This window comes from Agelaius tricolor, unplaced genomic scaffold (genome assembly GCF_023055355.1).
Source record: "Agelaius tricolor isolate 1412-34295 unplaced genomic scaffold, bAgeTri1.0.p SCAF_9, whole genome shotgun sequence".
Taxonomy (NCBI): Eukaryota; Metazoa; Chordata; class Aves; order Passeriformes; family Icteridae; genus Agelaius; species Agelaius tricolor.
The window spans coordinates 13,756,413-13,783,898 of NW_027269269.1; the positions used below are offsets into that span (position 1 = coordinate 13,756,413).

The 27,486-nt window shown below is 38.4% G+C and overlaps 1 protein-coding gene across 1 annotated transcript in view; it reads left to right on the forward strand.

The window, feature by feature from the left end:
• NOX4 (NADPH oxidase 4) overlaps positions 1-27,486 on the forward strand; it is a 110,282-nt gene that overhangs the window by 26,118 nt on the left and 56,678 nt on the right. Inside the window, exons 10-12 of the mRNA XM_071432799.1 lie at positions 554-718; positions 849-911; positions 16,149-16,209. Of these exons, the coding sequence (XP_071288900.1) occupies positions 554-718; positions 849-911; positions 16,149-16,209 (289 nt within the window). The remainder of the gene's footprint in view (positions 1-553; positions 719-848; positions 912-16,148; positions 16,210-27,486) is intronic.

Sequence of the window (27,486 nt, forward strand, 5' to 3'; positions counted from 1 at the left end):
CAGGGCATTTTCTGTCTAGCATACACATCTTTCATGGGAGCAAATGGATTGTGATTCAGAAGTGCCCATTCTCTGTTGTCTATGATTTTGCACTAGTTTAATATCAACATGATTTCTATAGCACAAGAATGAAGTTTTCTTAGGTTTTTACTTGAATCTGAGATGGCTATAAGAAGGTAATAGTTCAATAACACTGGAAGTCAGACAGTGTTTTTCCAGAAATGTTAACCAATTGTATAGTACTCTGGTCTGTGTAGGTACTGTTTCTTTCTTTGCTGAAACCAGCTGCAATCTAACTACATCAAACCAGAATAGCAAACGAGGTCATTAGCATTTTTTTCCTGATGAGTTTTATGATTGAAATTGCTGGTGCTTGTGGGTGATGCTGCTGGTTAGACTGATTAAGGCTTTGGAACATTCTTGGGTTTCTGCATGTAGAGGGAGACATGGATGTTAGATGTGAAGTGAGATCTTGAAAGAGCTCATGTAGTTGTGAAAATCAAAGACAGAAAGTTAAAATTCTATGAGATAAGATATTTTTGTTCTGCCTTAGACCTGGTTCTGGATTTCCGGGCCGCTGTGCCTGTACTGTGTGGAGCGGCTGTACCGCTACATCCGCAGCAACAAGCCAGTCACAATCACCTCCGTGATAAGCCACCCCTCCAACGTCCTTGAAGTCAGGATGGTGAAAGATGACTTTGAAGCAAGGCCTGGTCAGGTGAGCTAATGTGGCCCTAAAGAACCACTTTGCTTTCATGTAACATTATCTGTAGGGATGAGTATCACTTTATAAGTGCTAGCCCATCGCTGAATGTTTTGAATGTATCCTTTCTACCATTTTATTTCAGTATGTTATTCTCCACTGTCCGAGAGTGTCTGCCCTGGAAAGCCATCCGTTCACTCTTACAATGGTAAGAAATAGTGTTCTTTTCTGTACTTTCTCTTTTATTTGTATTTGGTAAGCAAATGGTCTTTGTTTCTCTCAAGGTGACAATTCTCTCCAGAATAGCTCATGTTTCATTTATGAGGGTACCAGTGAATATGAAATGGCATGATTATTATGTGTGACAGTATTCAATACATATTTAATTTTCTCCACTGTTGAGAAAAAGATAATGGGAACTTTTTTCAAAGTCTTCCGTAAGTGAAAACCAATAATAAATAAATCCATAAAAAATCCATAAATAAATCAATAAAATCCATGTGATTTTGGAAATTCTTTTATAAAAGAAGTTTCAGCCATATTTCTAGACCTTAATACAGAAGGGGCACAAATTGTAATGAGCTTTTGCCACCTCTCTTTTTCAATGAGAACACATTTCTGTGACTGCCTTTTCAAAGGTAGAAAAAATCAAGTTAAAAAAAAAAGTTTCTAAAATTGTCTTGTGGTTTTGTTTTTTTTTTAATATTAGGAGATATGTTGATGACTTGATGTGATATACCAGTGAGGTGGTACAATGTTAGGATTGCTACTTAAGTTGGTCTAGAATGGGAACTGAAATCTGTAGAGGCAGACTGGAATAACATACAGTTGGGTTCTCTGGGAGTACATAGTGCAGATTCTGCTAAAAAATCACCGTACTGGCTGGGTATATTGTTACAAAGGCAGAATATGAGGTTGAATATTGTTGCAGCCTTTTTCTTCCAATGGGAGTCAATGCTTTTGGATTGCCTGAATTGGACATTCTTCTTCAAGAAGACTGTGGAGATAAATGTTCATGTGTGATTGCTTTCTTTGGACTGATAACTGATACTTTATTCCTTCTGAGTTATAGTGAGTGCTGTGGAGCAATTGAGATGTTTTTATGCCAGCTGATATTCTGAGGGCACAGTCAGGTCTAGTTCTTTAGGTTTGTGGGGTGTTTTATTTTGGTTTTTTAATTTATCTATGCTGAGCTAGGATTCACAGGGGAACCGACATTAAATTACTTCCAAAATCAATTTTGTGCTGTAAATCTAGGAATGAATCTCACTTAAAGGAAGCTGCCTCTGTATAGCTTGGTGAAGCATTCATTGCACTTTTGCAAAATTTTCATGGGCATTCACTTTACCAGTACAAACCAGAGAAATGTGTTACGTGTTATTTATAACACATTATTTATATATAATGTGTTAATGGAAGTAGTACTTTTAGGACTGTCCTCTGTATAGTGCACAAAGATAACTTGATGTGGAATGCTGAAACATTACATGCATATATGAATTTATGCAGAATGGTTTAGTCAGAACATATTTACATTTTCTTATGACATTAGTAATCAGACCATAAATTTCAAGAACTATTTTAAGTCTTGGGTAGCTCTTTCCACTCCTTTTGCCCTAGTATAGCTATAAAGCTGGTCTGTACCAGTGGGCATATCTTATTTAAACATTAATCTTAAAACATCATGTTCCTAATTTCTCACTGCACATCTCAGTCAAAATTAATATGATGGTAATAATTTGATCATTATTAGTAAATGCACAGTTTGGAAACTGGAACTCTTATTATAAAAATTTAGTCTTCTTGTGTTAGGACACTGCTAAAACAATGAATTTTGTGGTTTTAATTTTTAGAAATAATGTCATCAAAAAATATTTGGCCTGGTTCAGATGAGAGTTTTTGTCAGAGAAGAGACTGCTGACACAGACCTACTGGGTGAGGTCATAAGATGAAGTTGAATTGGATGTCAGATTTCTTGCATGAATTGAGAATTTCATCCAGTATTTAAAATGGCATATTATGACAATACATGTTATGTAAAATTATTTTTGCAGATGAACTTCTAGAGCCAGGAACTATGGAAAATCTCTTGTTGTGAATTTGAGTTTTGTTAGTGAACATAAATAAGTGATAATATGCAGTATATTTTCAATATGTAATTGTAGTTGATAAATTACAGTTTGTGTAAGTTTTACAGCCACGTATTAAATATCTAACATTAAAATTAGCAATTTCCACTCATGCAGAGTGCATAGTATTTTAGATAAGTAATACTAGACCAGGAAATTCCTGTTCATGCTCAATGTTTTCTACTTTTAAGTATGGTGATATCCTTCAGCACAACAGCTTATCCTTCAAGGTTACATATATATTTTATTACAAGATATGAAGTTATCACTGAGTTGATACACAAGGGTATTTTGCTACAACATTAACTCTACTGGAGAAGGGCTGTCATCGGGTAAATGACTTTTACAGAATAACGAGGGTTCTAAGTGTCTAGATCTATGACAATCTTTTTACCCAGCCTAAGCCAGGGGCACATTTCCACATGTCCTTCTAGGTCAGAGAATATGGTGTGGGCTGATGTCCTGCCTAGAAAGCTTTTTTGTTGTTTAATATGATGCTAGCCATAGGACAATGCTTGTAGAATGTGCATGCAAAAGTTTAACTCAGTCGTTTTAGACAATTACTCTAAATTGCCTAAATCAGTCGTTTTTCCACTCCCATCTGACTTACTTGTCCAAGCAAGCTGGAATGCTACTGCTGCTTCTTTTGTGGAATGATCATAATCTTTCCACAAAAGTTATTTTTCTAGGTTGGTGATGGGGCGAATGGCTTAGATCCACAGTAAGAAATTCATGAGAGGTTTGTGTGGCTTCAGGTACTGGAAGTGCACTGCCACAATGACTTCAGCAATGACTGCAGCAGAGCTGTGGGGGGAGACTGCAGTCTTCTTCCTGGCACTGTTGTCCTGCTTATAGTCGTAGAATACTTTGGTTGGAAGGGACCTCTAAAGGCCACCTAGTTCAACCTCACTCTGCAGCAGGCAGAGACATTTTCAGCTAGATCAGATCCCCATCCAGCTCAGGGAATGTTTCCCGGAATAGGGCATCTGCCAGCTCTCTGGGCAACCTGTTCCAGTGTGTCACCATCCTCATTGTAAAACATTTCTTCTTTATCTCTAGACAAAATCTACTCTCTTTAAGTTTAAAACCATTACCCTATGTCCTATTTCAACAGGTATACTAAAAAGTCTTGTCTCCAGGCCCTATGTGATGTTCTGTTCACACTGGTGAAATATCTCACTGTGCCTAGAACATGCTTAAAAGACAAGAAATTACCATTGCAGACATTGTACTCCTAAATGTGGGTAATAACCTTAAGTGGAAAGGAAGGGGTGAGTCAGCATGAAGGAGTCGTGGACATATTTTACTAGTCCCTTCCCATTTTGAGGTTGTGTAATATTTACAGTTTAGCTCAGTTTCTTACATAACACCAGGGTGGAGGAACACACAGGGAGGCTGTGTAAAGACACTGAACTCCCATTCCACTCTGGCAAATCTCCCATGTGTTTTGCTCAGAGCCAGAGGGAGCTCTGAACTGTAACCAAGTGAGCATAAAGAGGCTTTATTCTTCTTGCACCCTGCCTTTGGGTGCTTTGTATTGATAAGGTCCCCTCCAGAAGTGAGAGCTGAACAGTCACAGCTCTCTCAAACTTTCTTTGTGGGAGATATGTTCTAGTCCCATCATTATCTTCATGGCCTTTGTCTGGACTCTCTGCAGTATGTTCTTGTCTTTCTTGTAGTGAAGAACCCAGCACTGGACACAGGTCTCAAAGTGTGGCTGAATAAAGGAGGATCACCTACCTCAACCCTCTGGTAGTGTCACTTGTACATTCTGAAATTTGAACACTTAAAAACACCAGTTTTCTCTCATGAGCAGCGTGATTTCCATTTCTGAAGTGTATTTCTACTGCTTTTTGTTCACTAGTGACTTTGTACTCTCTAGCGCGACTCCTTGTCTTTGGGAAATCTGGGAAAGGTAATGAATAGCAGGCCCAACATTTTGGATTCCTGCAAGTGACCTGCTGGACAGTTCTAGGTAGTGCTTAGTAGGCCATTCACTTCATAGTGTCTTCATTGCTCAATTTTTCTGATTTAATTTCCACAAAAAAGCTTTCTTTTTATCATGTTTTATGATGCTTTTTTCACTGATTTTTACACAACTGTATGTATCTGTTACTGTGATGTGTAAGACAGTGCGAGTCACATTCTCAGTCCTGTACACCCTCATGTCCAATTTAATTATTTTAGGTAGGATATTATTGCATCTTAGAATTGAATTTGAGCAGAACACAGTCAGTTCCAAGATATTTTCATCTGTAGTGACTAGAATTACATTCTGTTTATAATTACTTTGAGTGTTTGTAAAATGGACAAATTATTTTTGTGTGTTTTCCCCTGAAAATTCTTTTAAAGAGATTTGTCTTTCAGATCAAGTGCAAGATATGGTCTGGAGATCAGACCATCCAGAGAAACCATGCTCTGCTTCCTGAGACTGCAATTTCTTTACCCTTTTTGGAGGAAAGTGTGGAACTTGTCTGCTGTGGAATGCAATTTAAATGTAATTGTCTAAATCAATCTTTAGAGACCTTGAAGTCTTTTTTGTCTTTTCTTTACGTTTTGGAGAGTGTTCATTTCCTTCAATAGTGTTCTGGTTGCTCTTTGTTTTAACCTGTAGGAAGAAAAAGAGACTAAGGCTTGCAGTTTACATTGTTTTTTTTTCCATCTTTATCACACATTTCCCCCTTGCTGTTGAGTTCCCTCAATTTGCAGCACCATGAATACATGACTGCATGCTTCCTTTATTATTTTTTTTTTTAACTAATGAATGGCATTGGAAGCAGATTCCTATTTAGACTATATAAGTTAGTGTCCTAAGTCGATTTTTCTACTGTGTTTCTGGAATTTCTTGCATTAGCAAGCAGTAAGTCTCATGGAAACAGCCTTGTGTTTTGCAGATTTTAAGTGCTTCAGAAGATGTCCTAAGTTCTCTCATGAGGTCTCTGCTGAATCCACTAGAGCACTACAGAGTCAAAGCACAAACTCTCATAAGCTCTAGTTTAGACCACTTGGCTATCAAAAGACCAGTGTCTACTCCCAGCAGCTCATAAAGCTTGGTGACCTTGTTATTTCAGTAGTGTTGATTTTCTTGTCCCAAAGGAAGGTAGGAAACAACTACATCACTTCATTTAGAATTTAGACTGTAACAGACCTTGAAATAAGGACAAGAATAAGACATGAATCCTTCTAAATTTGGAGATGGCTCAGATCTGAGGTTTCGTTTGGGAAAATTCTGTTTTGCAACAAACATCCATAATTGCAGCATCAAATAATCTGTTATTCCAAAGTTTTGATATTTTTGGCTGTCACTGGCAGTTGTCATGCCCCTGCTTCTTCCTTGGAGCTAAAGTCTGAATATCCTGAAACTTCCTTTGTTGCCTTTTCTTTTCTTCAGTTGACATATACATGTATCTTTATATTTAAGCATAGGTAGCTTGCATAAACACTTGCTGAGCTTTCCCTGTGTCTGTATAAGACATTCTCTGCATATCCACTGATTAGTAGCTTTATGAGATAGAGTTAAAAGAGACAGGTGGCTCAGAAATGGCACATAAAAAGCAAAAAATCAAAACAAGCCAAACCAAAGATCCTAGCCTTGAGACTCCAGGGCTTTACAAAATATGTACTTTATTAATAAGGTAGGAGATTGCTTCTTCAGACCCTCTAAAGAGTTTTGGCTCTTCCTTCAATGTCTAGATCCTAGTTCTGGTAACAGCTAAGCAGCGATCAACTACTGGCAACAAGGGGTTTGAAACATTCTTTGAAACTAGAAATTTTGTACTGTGTCAGAGTGTGCTCTGACCTCCCCTAATTTAGTGCTGCATTTAATCTGCTTTTAAATCCCATTGAAATAACTGAAAACTGGAAGAGTCTGGTAATAAAAGCTCCAAGAAGTTCTGCCCTTTTTCTGGTTCTCCATACTTTTGAGCAGATGGTTAATTTGAAATAGATCACATCAGGAGGATTTGTAGTGCAAAATCTTCCTTCCTTTCCTTCCACATACATACAGGTCTGTATAAGTAAGAAAACTCCAGAGGGAGGATGGTATGTGTGCATTTTTAACAAGTCAAAACTGAGTTTTTAGGAGAGGATAAGTTTGCATATGCAGATACTCAGATCCAAATGTATATTATTGAAGAAGAATACTCGATTAATATCCAAATAGTAGAGTAATATTATCACAGACAGAGAAAATTTTAAATCCATTAACCATCTCAAGGTAAATAGAAGAATTACCTGGGAGGTTTCTGAATGTACATGACAAGTTATATACTGTACCTAAAATCTCAGAGCTATTACTTAATCATAGATTCTGTACCTTTAAGGGTTTTGTTTAGGTTTGATTTGTAAATTTCTTTTGGTAGATTGAGTTTTCCTTGTTACTTCTGCATCTCTGTTAAAGTCCATTTGGTATCTGGATTTACATATGATGGGATTACAAGGTGGTGGTCCTGATCTGTACATTTTATGGTTTTGGGCCTGATTCCTTGTCAGAAAAATCTTAGCAAATATTACACTCAGTATAAACAGCATCAAAAGTAGCACATTTGCTTTTGTAAAATAAAACCAGTGTTTTGTAAACCCGGAGTTGTCTTTATCCTTGGATAATCCAAGGTTCATTTAAAATTAGTGAAGTTCTTAAAAGTCTAGCAGTGGAGTTTTAGCTCTAAGCTTCTTTAAGCCAGAAATTGTGTACTGCATAAGGAGATGATGGAGAAACATGTGCCCTGCACTGTAAACTTAAGAAATAAACTATCCACAACAGGAAAAGCCTAGGGGCCAAATTCTGAAATACTTCATAAAAAAAATGGAAAAATTGTTGGAACGTTGCCTGAGTAAAAAGTACGTAAGGACATCAAGAGCTAAGTTCATACTGTCAGATAAATACAATAAAAACAAAATCTAACATGATGACATTCTAATAAGATTTGTTAAATATCTTGTGCAAATAGTTATGAAACTTGTCTTTATGAGATGATTTGCAGAGTGTTTAGGGAAATTGTGAAGTATCTTGCTGGCAAGCTAAAGAAATCCCTAGAGCTTGTCTGCTCTTCATAGAAGTAGAATATCTAGCAGCTGTTTGATGAAGAATTTAAGTAAAACAAAAATAGAATAGATAATTATTGCAGATGTCTTTAGTACTTCCTTAGACTTGTTTGTTTGGTTTGGGGATTAATAGTTGTGAGGTCTGTATAAAAACCCTACGTAAACCCTGACTTTTATTTAAACTTTCAAATCTGACTCTTTCAGTGAGAAGGGAACACAGAAATTGTTACACTGAAGTTCACTAAAGCCCAAGTTCTCCTTCAGCAGATACTTTAAAGAGAAGGTGGCAGATCCCTCTAATCAGCAGGGTTTGGGTTTTTTTGATTCAGTGAAAGTAAACTTACAATACATAATAAGCATGTACTGACTTCAACAGAGAAATGTGTTTTCTCCCATCAGAGATAGTGCTTTTAGTTTGACTGCTAAGTCAGGTGAGAGCAAGGTCTAGGAAGTGCAGGAGAATATCAAAATAAAACAAACAAAGAAGACCAATGACCTTCCCCCCCAACAAACAAACAAGAAAAACAAAACCTGAGCGCAAGCTTTAAGCATGAATACAGTTAACATGTGGACAAAATATTAGAGGAAATTAAGTGCCTTGTCTCTTGCTGTCCTAAAATTAAGACCATCTGGCTGGTGGGGCTCTCTGCTTTAGCCTGGCAAAATACAGTGTGTGCTGGTAGGGGAGTTCAGAGGGACACAGCAGTTCCTCAAGGTGGTGGTGATCTGACTGAAAAACCTGTTGATCCTTTGGTTGTTCTTTCCATGAGTGTCTCACACCACTGATAGCCAGTTATAATGAGCTTGGAGGTGGCCCATTGTTTTGCTTGGGGATGATTGGACCTTCTTGTGCTGTTGAGTTTCCTTGTCCTGTGTTTGTTAGCTCCATGCATTGTTACTTGGCAATGTGTCCGTGTACCCTTGGAGGACTTGGAGAAGCAGCCATGGGCAGAAGCATTGTTCTTCTGCTTTTTGTTCCTTCAGGGACAAAGGCTTGCATCCTGAGCATCTTGAAATGTTGTGATTTGGTTTCTTTTCCCCCGAGCGAGCAACTTGAGAGGCATAAATTATATAGGCTGAATACTGCTAGGGTTGAAACACTTTTACTTTCTCTCTTATAGAGAGTTGGACTTGATGATCCCTACGGGTTCCTTCCAGCTTGAGCATTCTATGAGTCTGTGATGTGTAGCGTGTCTGCAGGGATGAAAGGGTAGTCAGCAAGTTTTTTGCATTGGTTGAGCTGCAGAGGCAAAGAAATGCTGATTAGTGTCTAAAAGTGTACCTTTGTAGTGAGTACATCCATAGCAGCAATAGAGTAGCAGTTGCACTGTTACAGACCTGCAAGAAAACAAATGAAGAAATTTCATATTATATATTCAAAATTTTATTTTATGCCATTTTGTGAGTATTTTACAAGTATTGGTCTATTTACCATCCTAAGACAACACTACATTAAAAATTTGCATTTTCTTGTAGTGCGAGAGTAAAATCCAGGAACAAGTAGATTTTATAGATAAGAATCTCATAGACTGAGACCTAAAGAAAACAAAGATAATTTCTAACACTGAGAGTAATTTAACAACTGAGATTGCAGGGAGTGAATTAGCAAATGCTGAGCTACAGACTCACGGGAATTAGTGGGTGTGGGTTTGTGGTTTGTGTTACAGAGGAATCTAGACCCCAGATGACCAGAATGATCCTTCTTGGAGCTGCAGCTGCCCAGTGATGCATCCTGCAGTTTGTTATGGTGTGTTTTTTCCACTAGCTTAACTGCAGGTGTCTGAGGTTGTGCAGCAAGGAGTATATGGCAATGGAAAGTGAAAAATATTTGGGATATGTTGCTGCAGCTGCTTGCTGGGAGTTGGTTCTACCATGGCAGGGCTCTGGCTGAAGCCATGGTGTTTGAGGCATGGTGGTCTTGCCTTGGTCATCCTGGCACTGCTGATACTTAAATCATGCTCCATGGTTAGGATTTCCTCACATTCAAGATGTTATGATGTCTGCCAGTTCAGTTAGGGTAGCTGTAAGGCCAAGTCTCTAAAAGGAAAAGCTTTTAACCAAAATCCAATCTGTGAAATAACATGATACAAAAATAAATAGAGACATTTTTAAAAATCTCCAAGTGTTTGAGGAAGAGATGTGTTTAAAAGAATACCTCCACATAGTAACTTTTTTTTCCTCTGAAATTTGCTTCTTACAGGATTAATTAGTTAAAGGAGGGGTAGCCCAGTGTTACAGAGTTCACCTCTTATGAGTCAGACTGAAGTCTAGCTACTATTTCTTGGCTACCTTTATATAGCATGCCTGTGTTTGTCATCACTCCTCTCCATTTTCTAATGTCAGAATGAATCATTTTAGGAATGTTTGTATCAGTTCTGTATGAAACCAGACAAGCTGCAGCTTACTGAGCTTCCAAGGTTCATATTTTCTTGTCAGTTGGCAAAGTTGAAAACTTTTTATTTATTTTTTTCTCTTTTTTATTTTTTCCCTTTTACAGAAGGAAAAATACATTGGTTGTGTTTGGTTCTTCTTTTTTTCTCCTCATTTCTGCCTCTTTTCAAAACCTGTCAAGTCTCTAATGTGTTTCTCTTGGTCTGGGTAAGGGTTCATGGAGTCTGCAGCAAGGATGGACTGATGAATCAGGGTTTGCAGTGCAGCTGGCTCACCCTGGCAGGCAGGAGCATGGAAACAGGGTCTCTGCACTGTTTGCAGTCCCTGCCAGGATATCTGCAAATCCATATTAGGATCATATAATGGGTTTTTACTCAAAGTGAAAGACTTCTTTGAAGGAGTTTCCTTTTATGTAAACAAATCCCACAACAAGCTTTTTGATTCCCCCAATCAGACACTTTGTTCTTCCAGCTGTAGCACAGATCTTCTTTGTAATTTTGGTCACTGTTCAGGCCACCTACTGCAGTGCCAAATGCAGAGATGGTGTTTACTGTGGTGCAGTTTGCTTGAGAGCAGTATCTCCACTGGAACTTGTAAGGAGCTTTATTTGCAGTGCCACTGGGGGTGTGTAACTTGGGCATCCCTTTCATCTCCTTTCTTCTGATAACAGATATTCCTTGGTGTTATCCTGGTGCATGCATTAGCATTTCTGTGATAGTCAGTAATTAGAACTTAGCACCTCTCTAAAGACACTTCACAGTTCTTATGGTAGAGGTGCACAGAAGAACTGGAAACATTCAGGAATTAACTTTCTATTTTCTTGCTAGTTTGCTGCTGTTTCACCCCATTCCCTGCACCCTAACACCTAAAAAGACTGTTTTAAAATACTGAATAGCATTTAGTAACATTAAAATAACTACAGTAAGATTTGTCTCATTTCTTGTTCTGGGCAGTAGATAAGCTGTGGTGTTAAATATTCAGGGTTCTCTAAGCTAGAAGCACAGATGTTCATAACACAGTTTTCAGTTGCTTTTGCTGGGCTCTCATGCACAGATTTCTCCAGTGCTCATCGCCATGAGCAGGTTTTTGTACTGGTCTAGAATCACAGAGTCACACAGGTTGGAAAAGATCATTAACCCAGCCCTGCCATGTCCACCCCTAACCCATGTCCCTAAGCACCATATCTGCATGTCCTTTGAGCATTTCCAGGGATGGTGACTCTGTCACTTCCTCAGACAGCCTGTTCCCATGCTCCGACCACTGTTTGGGAAAGAAATTTTCCTAATACCTCATCTAAATCTCTCCTGGGGCAACCTGGAGCTGTTATACAGTGGGTGTAAAGTAGAACTGCTATGATCTAACAGTAATTAGTTTGCTCACTTTACATTAATATAAAAGCAAGGTAGAGGACAACAGAGAACTGTGATCACAATATAAAATTGTTAAATAAAATGTATTTCAAATATGTGATAATCTAGTAATGTATTATAAATTAGTTAAATTATCCAGTTTATCTTGGCATGGAGATAGATAGCAGAGCTTAGGTTACTGGTGAATGTAATTAATTTAGTGGTTTATAAGAATAAAGTTCTCCAGGGATTGTTGTACAATCCCTGTGTGATAACTGGCATTTGTATTCCAAGTTAGCTTGAAGAAAAAAAATGAAAAAAATATATGGAAAGTTGTTTTTTTTATCAAGATGTAGAACAACCTGTATTCTCTAAATTTTGTTTACATGTAAGATTCCTGTAATTTTGTTGAATGTGAAAGTATATACAAAAATAGGCATTGTAAACTGAGGGAAGTATTCCATCTTAATGCTAAGAACATAGTTTGGTTTCTCTGAGGGTCTTCACATCTGTATTAAATTTACTAGAATTTCTTTGGCTTCCAGTTGGTTTTCTAGAAGGGCCAAATGCTGGAAGATAACCTGATGAATGTAGACATTCATACCTGTAAAATCTTAGACTTTTTAAAGGTATAGATCACCTGAGGTTAGAATAAGATGAACATTACTTCATGTTATTACAGTATCTGCAAGAGTTAATTTGTGTATCATAGCATTTTAATCAAATGAGTGCAGCAAACAAGTTCAAAATGTGGAAAGGATTACTGAAAAGCTTTAAGTTTAATATTGTCTACTCTCCCTTCTCATTGCAGGCTATTCAAGTTAGTGATTTCCCTTTTTGGAAAACTAGGTTGATTTAAGGAAAAGGACCTAAGATAAAGTATTTTTTTTTTTTTTTATTTTAAGATTGACTAATCTTTATAATTTTCCACTGGACAGTGTACTGGGTGATAAAGGAAGAGTAGGGAGCTTCAACATAGTACAGTGTTTCTTAGGGTTCCCAGGTTAAAAGCAGCAGGGGGAAATCGAAATGTTATTTGCCAAAACACAGTTTCAAAATAATTTTAATTGGTTTTGTTCACAGCTTCAGAGAGGGCATGATGCATTTCTGAGGCTGCTTTGGCACACCTTCATTTACCCAAGGCAATAACCCCAGGTACTAGTACGTGATGGGAATTGTCTGGCTGGAAAGGACTCAGCACAGAGTGGCTATGGGGTCGTGGTGAACACCAAGTTGACCCTGAACCCACAATGTGCCCTTGCAGCAGAGAAAGCCAAGAGCTTCCTGAGATGTATTAGGCAGGGTTGCCAGCAGATGGAGAGAGGTGACCCTTCTCCCATCAGCCATATATCTAGAGCTCTGTGCCCAGTTCTGGACTTCCCAGCACAAGAGAGACATGGATGTATTGAAGCACAAAGAGTCGTGAGGATGAGTAAGGGACTGGCGGATCTCTGGGTATGAGGAGACCTGAGAAAGCTGAACTGAGTGACAAGAGAAGAAAATAGAATTAGTCTCCTCAGAGGCACCCAGTCACAGGACAGCTCAAACTGGTAAACAGGAGGTTTCATCTGGACCTAAGAGAAACCCCTCTTTGTCTCTGAGGGTGGCACAGGTTGCCTGGACTGTGGAGTCTCCATCATTAGAGACCTTCAAAGCACAATGGGACGCTCTCCTGGGCCACCTGCTCTTGCAGACCCTGCTCTCACAAGGGGATCGAAGTAGCCAATCTGCACAGGTGCATTTCAGTCTCAGCTATCGTACAATTCTGTGATTTCATGAAGGTTAAATATATTAGAGAATATTTTCATTGCACTTCAGTGCGCACTCCCAGTGGTCTGTTAATAAATAACATGGGAAAATCTGCCCATTTTCATGATCAAATTTCTGAAAAACTGTCTTTGAATATTTTTTAGCTGCTGGAATGTATTCTCCAACAGTCTGGAAAAAGTCACTGTTTAGCCATTGTGAAAAAAAGCCATTGTGAAAAAGCCATTGTGTTTACAGAGATGAAATGGATAAAATAAATGTTCTGTGCAGTAAAAATATGTAAATACAAATTTCAGAGTTAAAATTATAGGCATGTAGGAAAGTCTGAAAGTCAGAAGAGGCCTGTGGAGATCATATGGTTTGACCTTCTGGTGCAAGGACTGTGGATGATATTATTTAGTGTTGTGTGAATTAGCTGAATTAGCAGGAGAAATTGTACCATTTCCCTGGCTGCCTGTTCCATGATGCAGAACATTTTTCTTATATCCAAATGAAATTTCCTCTGAAACAACTTGTACTCCTGGTTTGGTGTCTTGTTGCCATGCATGGTTCTGAAGAGAGTGAGCACCTTCATCTTCTCTTTAGCTGTTTTCTTAGTTATTCGTAGACAGACATCTCCCCAAGGCTTTTCTTCTATGGGTTACCCAAGCACATTCCCTTACTGACCCCTCTTTGAATGTCAGGTAATCCAGTCCTTTCATTGCTTTGGTGGTCCTTTGCTGGATCACCTACATTCTTTCTCTCTTTTAAATTGGAGGAAATTCACTCCATGTAGCCCAGATAGGCATGTTTCTTCTGGTAAGATTTAGCAGCACAAGGAGATTTTTCCAGAACTGTATGAGGATGTCTCATAGCTAGTTATAAGTATCAAAATAGGTTTCCTAAAGTCTAAAGAGAAATAAATCTCACTTTTATTGGATAATTTTTCAGGGTAGTGCAGAAAAGAGTTAGTCATAAGAGTGATGTAAAGTATAACAGATTTGAACCTATTCTGGCAGGAGACAAGGGGTATTCTGCCATTAACTTTGTGGAAGCAGGGAATAACAATTTTGTAAAAGATGTGCTGAACTGGGACTGTGGATAGTTGGACCAAGAAATTCAGTCCACCTCCTGTGAAACACAGAGAGCCCTGGGGCAGCCCACAGTGCAAAACCCTACAGAAGCCTCCAGAACAGACTTTTTTGCTGCCAGTATACACCTTCCCACCTAAGAGACTGCTTGCTTGCTTTTATATGGAGAACTAGTCTTGATATTTTTGTTGAAAGATGCTGCAATGAGACATAGCAAACACTGGCCTCATTGTGTGTTTGTCTGCATCCCTCCCTTGATGCTGTTTTTCTTTGGAGACTAAGACTTGCTAAAATAATTGGGACTCTGGGTTTCTGTACCTCATTTTTGTAGGAAAACTTGGAATATAATAAGGAGTTACATAAAAGTGTATCTAGTAATCATTCGTTGTAAAAGGAGTGCTCTTCCCCCTCAGGAAAAAGGAGTGATGAGCTGGGACTTTGTATTCCCTCTTTAGTTTTTCCAAGATATGTAGATAATACTAACCTTTTGCCTGTGTCTGCTGCTAAATACAGAGCTGACAGGAACTGATTGTCAGCTCTGGGGTCAGTGGCTTCACAGTACACAGAAAATATAATCTTGGGAACACTGATGGCAAAGGTCCAGAACAGAGCCAGGAAATATCTTCATAAGCATGGTGCATGAGTATTTGGTGCATGGATTCTCTTCCTGCCCCTTCTTATTTATAATATGGATGTGTTCTTTGCATTTAAGCCCTCCCCTCAAAACTGCTGTTTGTTCTTAGTAGTGGAAAAAAAAAACAAAAGGGACAGAACATCATCCGTTGGGTATTGGTTTCATGATAGAGCTTGGAATGATCATTAACAGGTTCTAAGAAAGTCATCAAAATTCAGGAATAATATCTCTTATCAAAAAGAAACCGATGATATTGGTTTATAGAAGGAAAGTGAAGTTTTCTTGATGTTGCTTGTCCTGTTTATGTGTGCATCATTTGAATTACCTGCAAAAGCTGTCCAAACAGTGCATTTGAAATGTCCCTCTAGCAAGGAATGGAAAGTCAGGGGGGTTCCTTAGCCCTTGACTGGAGGTTTTCAAATAACATGGTGTAGATAAGATTTTAAGTGTTAACATTCCTGTGTTGATAGTCAGAATCAAAAGCCTTGAAGTGAGGGCACATGTGTGGAGTGAGACAATGGTGGCTGCAATGTGATTTTTATGACATGCTATGGAATCTGGTGCTTTTCCTTTGCAAACTGTAAGGTCTTGTGAATTGCTTACAGTTTCCATTTAGAAGAAAGCATCAGTTGTATGAGAATGGTCAGCTTGAAAACATGGGCCTTGACATTCAAGAATCAGAAGTCCCTTAAATGCCTTAAGAATGGTGGGGCAGTTCCTGATTCTGAATGATGTGTCAATAGTAGAGGAATACTTCCATTCTGTTTTTGGTGTCCTTGCTGAGTACTGCTTAGTGAAGTGTCTGTTCCAAATCACATCAGGAAGCAAGCATCCAGACTCCTCTGTGACCAGAAGAAAGGGTTAAGTCTGAAGGGATACTTAGCATTCTTGGCTTCTCCAGCTGTGTTGATGATAGACTTGCTTCTTTAAGGGTACAGCTGCTGGTGTTGCTGTTTAGGAGCAACCTATTAACACCAGGTTCTGTCTTAACAACTGTACTTTGAATGCATTTTTTTTTTTCTGTTTCTCAGAAGTGGTGCTTAATATATTTAATATTTTTAGTGCCCTACAGATACCAAAGCAACGTTTGGGGTCCACCTAAAAGTAGTAGGAGACTGGACAGGTATGTAGAAAACCAATTCCTTTTCAGAGACAAATGCCTTTACTTGAACTGTTATCCATTTCTGGCTTCTGCACAATTGTTCCTTGACTGTGGTGCATTCTCACTAGAGATTGTTCATACTTGTTTTCCCAAAGTTGTTTTTATTACATTCTTGATGCAATCCCTGCTTTATTCAGATGTACTATTTCTTCAAATAACATGTTTTTTCCACTACTAACTGATCTTCTGATTGCACTGTAATAATTTTCAGCATTCCTCCATTTCTGCCTCTTTTTTTTGTTTTTGGGTAGCCTGCTACCCCTGTGCAGTGCAGTGCCTCTGTACATAGTAGTGTCTGCAGAAATGCTGAAATGTGCAACTCCCAGATAAGCGGATTTTGGTTCCAGCAGTTTGGATGGCAGCCAGGTTAATTAACGCCTGTGGTACACTGAGATTACAGGTTTGCTTTCATGTTCTTCCATGCTCTTCCATTGCTCTTTGAATGTCCTCCATACCAGGGGTGTAAGCCAGGATTCCCTGCAGAGGGGTAGGGCAATTTGGTGCTCTCTGTGACAGTTGTATACTCAAGTGATAGTTGTCCTTATTCCGTAGTGTCTGACTTTGTTCTTGCTCAGCATAGCATTTCCTTGTAAGGAAGACAGATACACAGCAGGGTCTGGTTCATTTCTTATGAAGAAATGTTCTCCATGTTAATTTGTATCAGCTTGTGTGTTTGTGGAATTGAGTCAAATGAGCTTGTCACCCTAAAAGGGATTAGACCAATGCAGAGATAATAAGTCTGTGCATATTTGTTGAACTTTCTAGTCTGGCTACATACTTGCCTCTGCAAGACTTCAACAGGCAAAGGCTGGGAGGGCAATGCCATATGCACATGTGTTCCATAGACCCCCTGATTTTCTCTCCTTGCTTGAAGTGTTGGCCAGACAGGGGCAGATTAGCCTCTGGTCTGCCTTAGAATGATGGCTCTTTTCTTGGTAAGTATAATTCCTACATGGGAGGTGACAGTAGGCTGTTTGGAAAAGTGGGATGGAGAAGTACTAGCTAAATGATTTTTCCAAAATAAGTGGCATCTTTACAGTTTTCTGATTACCTCTGTGGTGTGAATTGCTCTCTTTAAGCATTTATGTATTATTCTCCCAAGTCAGCATCTATAGTCTCCACTGAAAGGAAGATCTGTCTAGGTTGGACTGTGTGATATTCAGGAACTGTCACATTACAGAGACCATTTCTTGTAGCAGTTTTGCTAAACAGAGATATCTCTCCCAGTGTCAGATGTGCTGTCAAGAAGCAGACAGTTTACCCAGCCCTTGGTGCTTCATCAGTACCATGGAGCCCTGTTCTCACTCATTCCCTTAAGCCCTGTGACAATTAATAGTCTCTAATCTGCTGACTGTTTGAGGAAGGATTATTATATTTGCCACGTTCCTTATTATCTTTCTTAAGCATGCTCTAAAGGCTGCTTCTGCAGACAGGATATTAGACTGGAGGAGTTTTTATGAGACATACTGTCATTTGAGCTCTTTTCATGACCTATTCTCTCAGACTTTATCCTATTTATTAAAATTTTCTTTTGTATCACCATCTCCCATTCCTGACAGTTTATACCTGACACCAAAGAGTCTTGACAATTTATTTCAGAGAACTCAATTACAAGCCTAAATTAAAAGAATGCAAGAGAGTGCAGATATGCCATGAAATGCAGAGAAGAACTGATTAGTTGAGGTATTTCTCCTCTGGATAACTTTAGCTTCTTTAGCTGCCTGCACCTGGGAGATGTGGTGAAGGAACATTTCCTGCCACTAGCTGTAAGGACAGGAGAGGGAGTACAGATTACTGGCAAACCAATTCTGCAAGTTGTTTTGGGTCAAGTCTCTTAACAATGTCCCTGACTGATACCTTGAAAATGTAATAGAATACCTTGTGCTGTAGGTTGGGAAAGCAACTCTATGTCAAGAGAAAAGGGGCAATAGGATTTTCAATTCTGGATGAGAAGTTGTTGTTGATATTTCCCATATCCCAGTGTGTTTATTTTAGATTTCAAATAAAATAAGCTGAAAGAAGCAGCTTTAGGAAAAGCCAGTCATTCCAGAAACAATGCTTTGCATAAGAGCCAAGAGTTAGTAGATTTTCAGGTAGTACTGTTATTTGCTTTTTAAAATCAATTATTTAAACAGTGGAAAGTGTAGGACAGAAAAACTAGGTAAGAGAGGAAGAAGCTACAAAACCAGTAGCTCTGAGACCTTTGCAAACCAACTGGTCATCTACACCCCCTGTTTCATGCTCCATTCAAACAAAATGGTGCTGTCTGAGCTTAGAACAGCTGAGAATCTGCCCCCCTCAGAAGCTGATTTGGATAAAACCATAAATTTCCTTTCCATTATATAAGCACCCATATCCTTTTCCAGTACAAATCTGAGATCTCCTATTTCTCACCCATGTTGTGGTGGTATTAATAACTGTATAGTGCTTAACTTTCATGTTCATCACAGAAAACAGACACACAATCACTGGTATTGCTGTAATGTGCCCTCAGATGCCTTTGGAGCACATATTTTCACCTGAAATGATTCCCCTAGTTCCCTTTGTAGACCTCTGACCTGTTTATGTGTCTAGTTTAGGATAAGACAAGCCAGGCTCCAAGCATGCCTTTTTCTATTCCTTCATTGTAAAGAGTATGTCTATATATCTACATCTATCTGACTGCCGCAGAGGTAGGTAGTTTGGTTCATTGGCATTTAGTTCAATGGTTGTGATTTTTCCCATGTAAACATTTCTAATTTGATTTATCATTCCATATTTTGCCATGGGTATTGTGAACAGGGGAACAGCTATCATAGACCTTCCTAAAAATGGGTTTGTGATTATGCAATTGCTGTCCTTGTGCTGACTTGCGAGCTGCTTAAGTCACCACCTGATGTATTAACAGAACATTCCGTGGCACTGTGAAACCTGTGGCTGTGGAACATGGCTTAGTTGGACAGTCAGGACTTGACTTGGGTGCCCAAGTTAGGATGTGTTTACAGTGGCTGATCTGTGGTGATTGCACACATGCAGGTTGATTTAACCTGTCTTCCTCTGTGGCTTCCTCAAGCTGAGCTGGTTGGGTGTTTATACCCTGCAGTAACGTTGAAGGTCCTGCAGTGTCTCATTCATGGGTCAGAGCTGTGAGATGCATGGATGAGCCAAAAACCTGATCTTGTTACTGGCTATCCCCTCTAAATACCTATTTTGTTCTGTTTCTCTTGGTACCTGTGGCCATCTATTTTTCCTTTAGCTTTGAAGTAATCGTTGGCTTAGTATTTACAACACAATTTTTTTCAAGGTTTTTCTTGTCCCACTTATTGTCTAGTTTGTCCTCAGCATTGTCATCTATCAGCCTTATGTCTCTTCTGTCCTTGCTGCTGCCTCAAGTACTACTGCTTGTTTAGTTTTAAAAGTTGACATTTCATCTGGCAACTCTGGAGGGAAAAGAGAGGCCATGGGCCATGCCTTGCATCCAACAATTTGACAGCAGTGAAAAAAGACATGGCAGTGTATCAAGACAATGTGTCTCATTCACTAGACAAACCTGAGGGTGTGAGACAGAAAGTGATATTGATGATGCAGGAATAACAGGCTTCAGAAGCCATGCAGCGTGTTTTTGTGGAAAACAAATACACAGCACTCAGAGGTGTTGAGGTGGGCTGCATGCCTTAAGGCAGTGAAATATTGCTGTTATGTTGCAGTGTGTTTCTGGAGCAAATTGATGTGGCACCATGTTTAGAGCAATGATGCTGTTCTGTGCTCCACAGTAATTTGTATAATTTTTACCTAGTAGTGACACCATCCTGCTGTGCAGTTGTGTATGTTCCTGGAGACATTTTCAAGGCTTGTTCTGAGCACTGTGATATTTATTGTGGGTATGCCATAAGAACACTTGAGTACCACCCATTAAATCTGAGAGTTCTGTCCCATAGGCTACTACATGTTGTGGCAGCAGGAGGTGGTGATGTGTGCAGGAACTGTCCAGATAGAGCCAGAACAAACAGATTATGGAGTACTGATGTGCTTCACCCTCATAAACTCCAGATCTCATCTGAAAATATTTATCTTTGCTTCATTTTTTTTTGTTACAGATGAGGTTATGCCTGGTAACTGGCTCATTCAGGTACAGGTGACCTTATTTTACAGGGGACATGGCATAATGGGAATTTTTGTCACATATTGTCACAGTCCTTTTTCTGGAAGGTCCAGCTTTGGAGCAGGCAGTTTCATGAGGGAAGAACAAACAAACCATTTTTCAGTTAAAAACAACAATTTTTCAGAGCATGGCAAGTGTATGAAAGCATCTTGTTTAATTCCCTGTGAATTAAAAAAAGAATCTTGTTTAATTCCCTATGGAGTAACACCTGAGACAGCAAACAGTACACACCCCAAATTACTTGTTTTTAAGCAGAAAAACAAACAAAAAAGTAGGACAGTTCTTTGGGATTTTGGAGTCTGATTAAGGAATTTTCTCACATTGACCAGAAGAAGAAAATGACATACCTTTTAAGTGTCTCTGAAGGAAGAATGATCTGAACATTCTGGTCTGGGAGAGTTTGTCAGGAGTATCTGCATGACCATGTTAGGCTCTTGCAGCTCCTGATTTATGGGATGCCTGAAGCATCCCAAGGCTATGCATTCCTGTGCTTACCTGGAACATCTCATCAAATGTAGGATCTAGCAAAGAGGCAATATTTTAGGTTCAGTAACCCTGAGAACAGTTTGAGATGTATTGAAGCAGTGGCTCACTCAGCATCTCCTGCATTGTTAGTGGATCTTGATTCTGACTGAAGTCATGTGTGGAACAGAAGATGACAAGAAGGAATAATCAGACTATAAAGTCTGTCCACAGGAAATGACAAGGTTGTGCCAGGTTCACTGCTACTGAGTTTCCTTAAAAAATATCTACTCACTGGTAGAGTAGATGAACATTTGGTCAACTCTTTTGCTATTACCTCAAGCTCTGTTTGATTTGGGCCTTTTCCACTCCATAGTAACATTTTTTTGTGTTTAGTTATTCCATCAGATTCCTGGCAAGCTGTAAAGGTGTTAATGATGTGGTGCTGTCAGCTGTTCCAGCAAAATCTGTGTGTGGTTTTGGAAGAACAGGACAGAGATGAGATAGGTGCTATTTTCCACTGATAGATTTTTATGACTAACAATTTTTGTATTGTCAGGGAATCTTACTTACACTTCCGAGGAGGATAGCAGAATTGAGTGATAAAAAGGTTTAATTGTGTTTCCTTTTAATATAATTTGACATTAGTAATAAAATAATACAGCTACATTATTAAGAAGTTAATATGCCTTAACAATATGATTAGCCATAGTGTACTGTAAGGAATACTAATGTTATTGTTCATTGCCAATAATGTTCATTATTTATTTTATTTATTCCTTTAAAAAGCTTAATAAAAGGCAGAATTAAGAGACTGAAGAAAAAGGAGATTTGGTTTACTGACTAAAGGGGTTGAAAGCCCTTTTCCTCTGATTAAACAACTAATGCTGAAGGTGAACACATCTGAATTTTTGGCTCCAGACCTGGATTGTTTTACATTAGTTGAACTCCAGCTGACTTAGTACCAAAAACAGTGTAACTTGAGTCAAATCCAATTTGAACAGTTAATGAGTTTTTCGTCTAGAGGGGGAAAAAGATATTTGGGTGAGAAAGTTACATTGAAGGAAATTTTCTCCTACACAGAAGTCTTTTCTTGGTGCATCCTGTTATTTGTAAACTTCCACCCTTTTGCATATCCCAGGCACTTTTTAATCATATAATGATTTTCGAAAATGACGTGACTTGATGTACATTTCTTTTTATCCTTGGATACATTATGCGCTGGATGTGTGGATGTTGCTCTAGTTAAGAACTGATTTAAGAACACAACATTGCAGGATTTCTTGTCATACCTCAGACATTTTCAGCACTGTTAGGAGCTAGAGGAGTGAAGCCTGTGGAGCACATTAGCATGTACCAGCTGATAGAATCAGAATGAATGTAGGGGGAAAAAAACAAAAAGCTCTCTACTTTGAAAATAGCATTATTAGAGTGAAAAGCTGTAGGACATGTATTTGAGTGGAGTGCCAGGCATATTTCTGGTTTTGTAATCACTGTGTGCTGTGTTTGCCTACTTAAGGAGACAAAGTTGCTGTTCTGGAGTTGCCTTTGTTTCACCATTTTTCTGTTAATGTCAGCTTAGGGAAGACTCATTCTTATATAGTTTCTGTGCAGAGGTACACAGTTGCTTCAAGCACTGAATATACGAAGTTTTGCTGGATTTTCAGGGTCCTTTGTGTGAGCATGGTTTCTAGAGAAATACAAGAGTTCACATCAAAATACCAGCTCTTCATGCATATCTGCACTTCCCTGGGGCAATAGATTCTCTTAGATGCCATCCAAATTCTGCTGAAGAACCCCTGCTAAATGTCTAGCTTTGTTCCCAGTTTATTGTTACTTCTCCCTTGGGGACAGAAGGAAAAAATAGACACTTTTCAGATTTGGAATTTTGAGTTACTACATTTTAACTAAAAATTGTTGGTTAAAATACCTTAAAAGTAGACTTGAAATGGTCCTTTTTGGGATCCTTTTCTAACAGATTGTAAAAATTGCCATAGTTAATGAGGAAAAATATATTTCAGCTTTAGAACATTAAAAAAATGGAAAAACTTGTGTAGGAACTGTAGATATTTATAAATTTTATGATCAGAAGGAACATTTATCTTTACATGCTCCCAGCTCCTGCATGATGCTTGATAGTTTCTCCAAATAATTTCTATACAGAAGTTATATTACAATCTTGGGGTGTAATATTCTGCAGAGTTTTCAGCTTCAACCTTTCATGGGCTCTTTTTGTACTCTTTGTGAAAATGAAGCTCAACTTTGTGATGATTACATAAGTTAGTAGGTTTTGTCCCATATTTTTAATTTTTTCCTTTTCTCTGTTTTGCTTTTTTCCTCATTTCAGCACAAGAGCCACTGCTAGGAAATGTGTTCATTTTTGTTGTTGCCCGTTTTTGTGCAAATATGTACAGAAAAGGAACATGGCACCTTTGAAACTTCTATTTGGCTACCGGTTGTATTAAATCTGAGTTTTTAGACCTTGTATTTGTCTGGTTCTTTGCTTCCTGCACCCTTTCCACTTCTGGCATTCCCTTGAGATACAGAAGTGGGGTTGCTTTTCAATGGCAGTCTTGTTGGTTTGGGCTCTGGTGTGATTTCAAGTGTAGCTCTCTTTTGCATGAAGACCACCAGTTATGGTAATAGTTGAACTGTCACTGTATTGCACTTTATTCCTTGGTCTCTTCTACCTGTCTGCTTATTTCTACTGGTGCTTGGATTGGAGGGGAGAGAGAGGCCATCGCTCGCTCAGAATTTGTGCTGTGTTCAACACTTAATTCTGTGGGAGTTGATTAAAACTCCCACAACCTTGCAAATGTCATTGTGATCAAATAACATGGTCAAATGAGGTTTCCTATTTTCACAACAAACATTATATAACTGCTTGTTGGCATAATATTAGCTTTGAAGTTCTATTTAGGATATCCCATCTCCTTTATTGCAGTATTTTTTTCTTTAAGTATATTTACTCCACTTTTTGCCAGCTGCATGTCCTTACCCTGAATTTCAGTCATCCTTGAAACAGCAGTTAGGTGTTCCAAAATGCCTTTCCATTCCAAAATGCATTAAAATCAATGTTGGTCTTGTATGTGGGAGGCAAATACTACACCCCAAATTTTATCATCTGTTCCCTACAGTCCCTTGCAACTCAGCTTTTCATGTGCCACCCCATCCTGTTGCTCAATCCTGTCCTTTTGTGTATGCATAATTTCTCAGATGCATCAAATACAAGCTGAAAAATTTGTGTTTCACCATAAGGAAATAGTTTGTGATCCAAGAATTTTTAAGGGCATCTTGAAACCACAGCTCTCTTTTGTCCCAGTCCTCCCCTGGAAAATGATCCCTTTAAATCATAAATATTAATAATAAAAATCTGCCACCAACCACTTGTATCAAGTGCAAAAATAGGATTCAGGTGTATGTGGTGGCCTCAAAAAAGTTGACTTCCTTAAAAGAAAGAAGTCAACCCAAACCTCAGAACTTGCACTGAAAGCATCGTGTCATGAGAACTGGCAAGCAGCAAGTTTCCACAGCTTCTCCTATCAGATATTTTGGTATGTGCTGTGAACAGAAGAGCTTGGTTTAAAATATTTATGGCTACTCGATTTATATAAACTACACACAAAAATACATGCTAATTCCAGCTCTAAACTCAACTTTGAACCTCGTGGTCTTATGCCTCAAAGTTTGGATACTCCAGTGCAGAACACAGAGGTGGAGGCAAGTTCCTAGTGGGAATGGAGTCAGACTGCCAGTGCAGTCCATGTTTTAATATAAAGGCATCTTTTATGAGTGTCAATCCACTAAATTAATTACAAATTAATTTAGTGGATTGACACTCATAAAAGATGCCTTTTTATTAATTAAAACCCAATTTTTTTCCTTTCATCAGGTCCTTAAATTGCAAAAGGCAGTGAGGCAGAAATGTTTTAAATATAATATACTATAAAGTTTAAGATAGGGCCAAGCAAATTAATTACTAGTGCATCCCAGTTTTGAGGGAGACTTGAAATGGTGGCTGCTACATGCTGAATGTGGCATTTCTTTGAGACAAAGGACTCAATTATCTCAGTATTAACTAAAGTGCTGTGAGGAGAAACTGTAGGGGGGAATTTATAGCCTGGAAATCACTTTCCAAAATGCAAAGGAGATTGCATAGTGGTACAGGGAGTAGACTCTGCTGTGACAGCAATAAATAGCCCTTTGGCATGTAGTGCAGCAGCTGATGGGCAGGGTGCACTGTGTATTTTGTTTCACTGATATTATAACCCACATTTCTGCAGCCCTGGCATGTTCCTGTTCTTCCTCTTTCTCCTTCTTTAAAGCTTTTTTTCCTCAAAGTGGGGACAAAGTGTCAGAGCTTGTTTCAAAAAGGATACCGTGACCCCGGTTAATATAGTTTGTAACATTTGTAGCAGATAAAACCAAAGTAGGTTACAATGATATAATCTTTCATGAGAGGGAGGTATTCTAGGAAGAAGTAAAATCTTTCATTAGATCAGCTGAAACAGCTGGAAAAAAACAGATTGTCTTCCAGGCATGCAGAGCCTTCAGCAGGTTTGACAAAGAAGCAGGGAAGTCAAAGCAAAGAGAAGAAATAACATTCCTGGCTACTTTTTAAATCAAGCTTTCCCTTCAGAAATGTGAACAATAAAATTGCTTAGTAAATGAATAAAATTTAAAATGTAACACCTATTTTTTTTAATAAAAATAACTTTTTAATAGAAAAATACTAATTGATTTTCAAAGAATTCATATGGTCAAGAATACTGTCCAAAAGCCAAAAATATCACTTGTAAATGCTCTCCCAACCTCTTCTTAGGATTTGTATGTCTCCAGCTTTCTTTATCTACTCTTGGCTGTGTTCCCAGCTTAGGGTATATTTGCTGTAACATGCCATGGTCTCACTCTGTCCTGTGGAGACAAACACTCACATCTTGGAAGAGTGCAGTTTCTGGCAGGGAAACTGGGAAAAGAGTTGGGCATGTGAGAAAAATTAACTATGACTTGCCTGAAGTATTGCATTTGATTTATATATACATGCCCACACATATCCCTAAACTTTCAGCATTTGGGTGTGGTTTTTAAATTTTTAATTTTGAATTTTTTTCTCTTATAATCTCATTATCCTTGATAAACCACAGTTTGATTGGAAATGTTTGACCATCTACAGAGAGTAAAATTTGGACAATGGTTTACATCACTGTGTTCTTAGTAATTTGAAGGTAAATTCTTCTATTCTGCATATAGAAGCTGATAATGAGTGGATGACTGCTTAGCATTGTGACTTACCTGGGATCAGAATTTTTTAAAGAAAAAATATTAATAAAACCTAAAATTCTGTAGCGAACACCATGATCATGAATAAGAGAAAATGCTTCTCTGCTGGGAAGAGAGCCTGGAAAGTCTGTGGATCCAAATAAAAATATTAGTGTTTTTATATGCATTGGAGAAATAGGCACTCGATGGAGGTGACAACAACTTCTTTCAGTGTTGAAGGAGGATTTGGGGGAGAGGAGGAATTTCAGAGCTTAGTCGATATTTTGGGCATTGCTCAAGTGTCTTCTGTGAGGATTTTACTGTACTGTCAGTTATAACAAGTACACCTACATCCTCCAGAAAGCCTCCTCATGTTATATGAAATTAAAATAAATCAGTGGGCAGTTTGTGCTCTTCACTGCAACAAGCAGCTTTAAGGACTATCTCCTGTCATAAATTTAACATATTCCCTTATTCATTAAACACACTGTAAGTGCCATTTCCTCAAAGAAAATGCCACAGACAACCATGCACATTTCAGAGTCAAAGCTGTGGTGCTTTGCTGTGCTTTGCCAAGTGACTGGTGCCAGCCTGACAGCACAGGGCTTTCCCTCAAGGATTTCACTTACACTGTGTCAGCTGAGTGTCTCCTCAGCTTAGCTGTGACTGGTTTGAAAAAAGCAAAATATTTAATTAAAGACATTTTTATAATTTCTGTTATTTGATGTTTTCCTTTTTTAATGGGTTGAGGTGATTATGCTAATTGTGCCCTGTTATTAACAAGCATGGCAAATGAAACTTTCTCAGTGCAATTTCCAAAAAAACCAGCAATTCCTTAATCCAAAAATTTGTTAAGAAAGAGTATTTCTTTAAAAGTGTCCCATACTTCCCAGCACATATACACCAGCATGTGCCATGTCTGCTTGAAGAGGATTCTATCATTTCTGTGCTGTTATGTACTGCTGAGTTTGTGATGGTGCATTGATGTGCTGTTATATGCCAGGTTGTGACTGGTAACTGATATCTAGTGATAGTTTTTACTTACAGGAATTGGCAAAATCACTTTTTCAAATAAAGATGTGCCAAGTCATTTCCTTACGGTGATGTGATGAACTGTTTGATCCAAATCATGTTAAACCACTTGTTCTCTGTTCTAGGGAATAGTTATCAGTTTTAGTATTGCATAGTAAAATTTTTCAGCTTTACTCTCCTGTTCAAGGCTGGGAATACTTCTTCTGTTGACTTGAGTAATAACAGACTTTCTGTCATGTAAAAACATTTCTATTTAATATTTCATTATCTTCATAACGTTATTACTGGAAAGATGGTGGTTACAACCTTGTAGAAAATCCCACAACATATTTTAACAAAAGTCA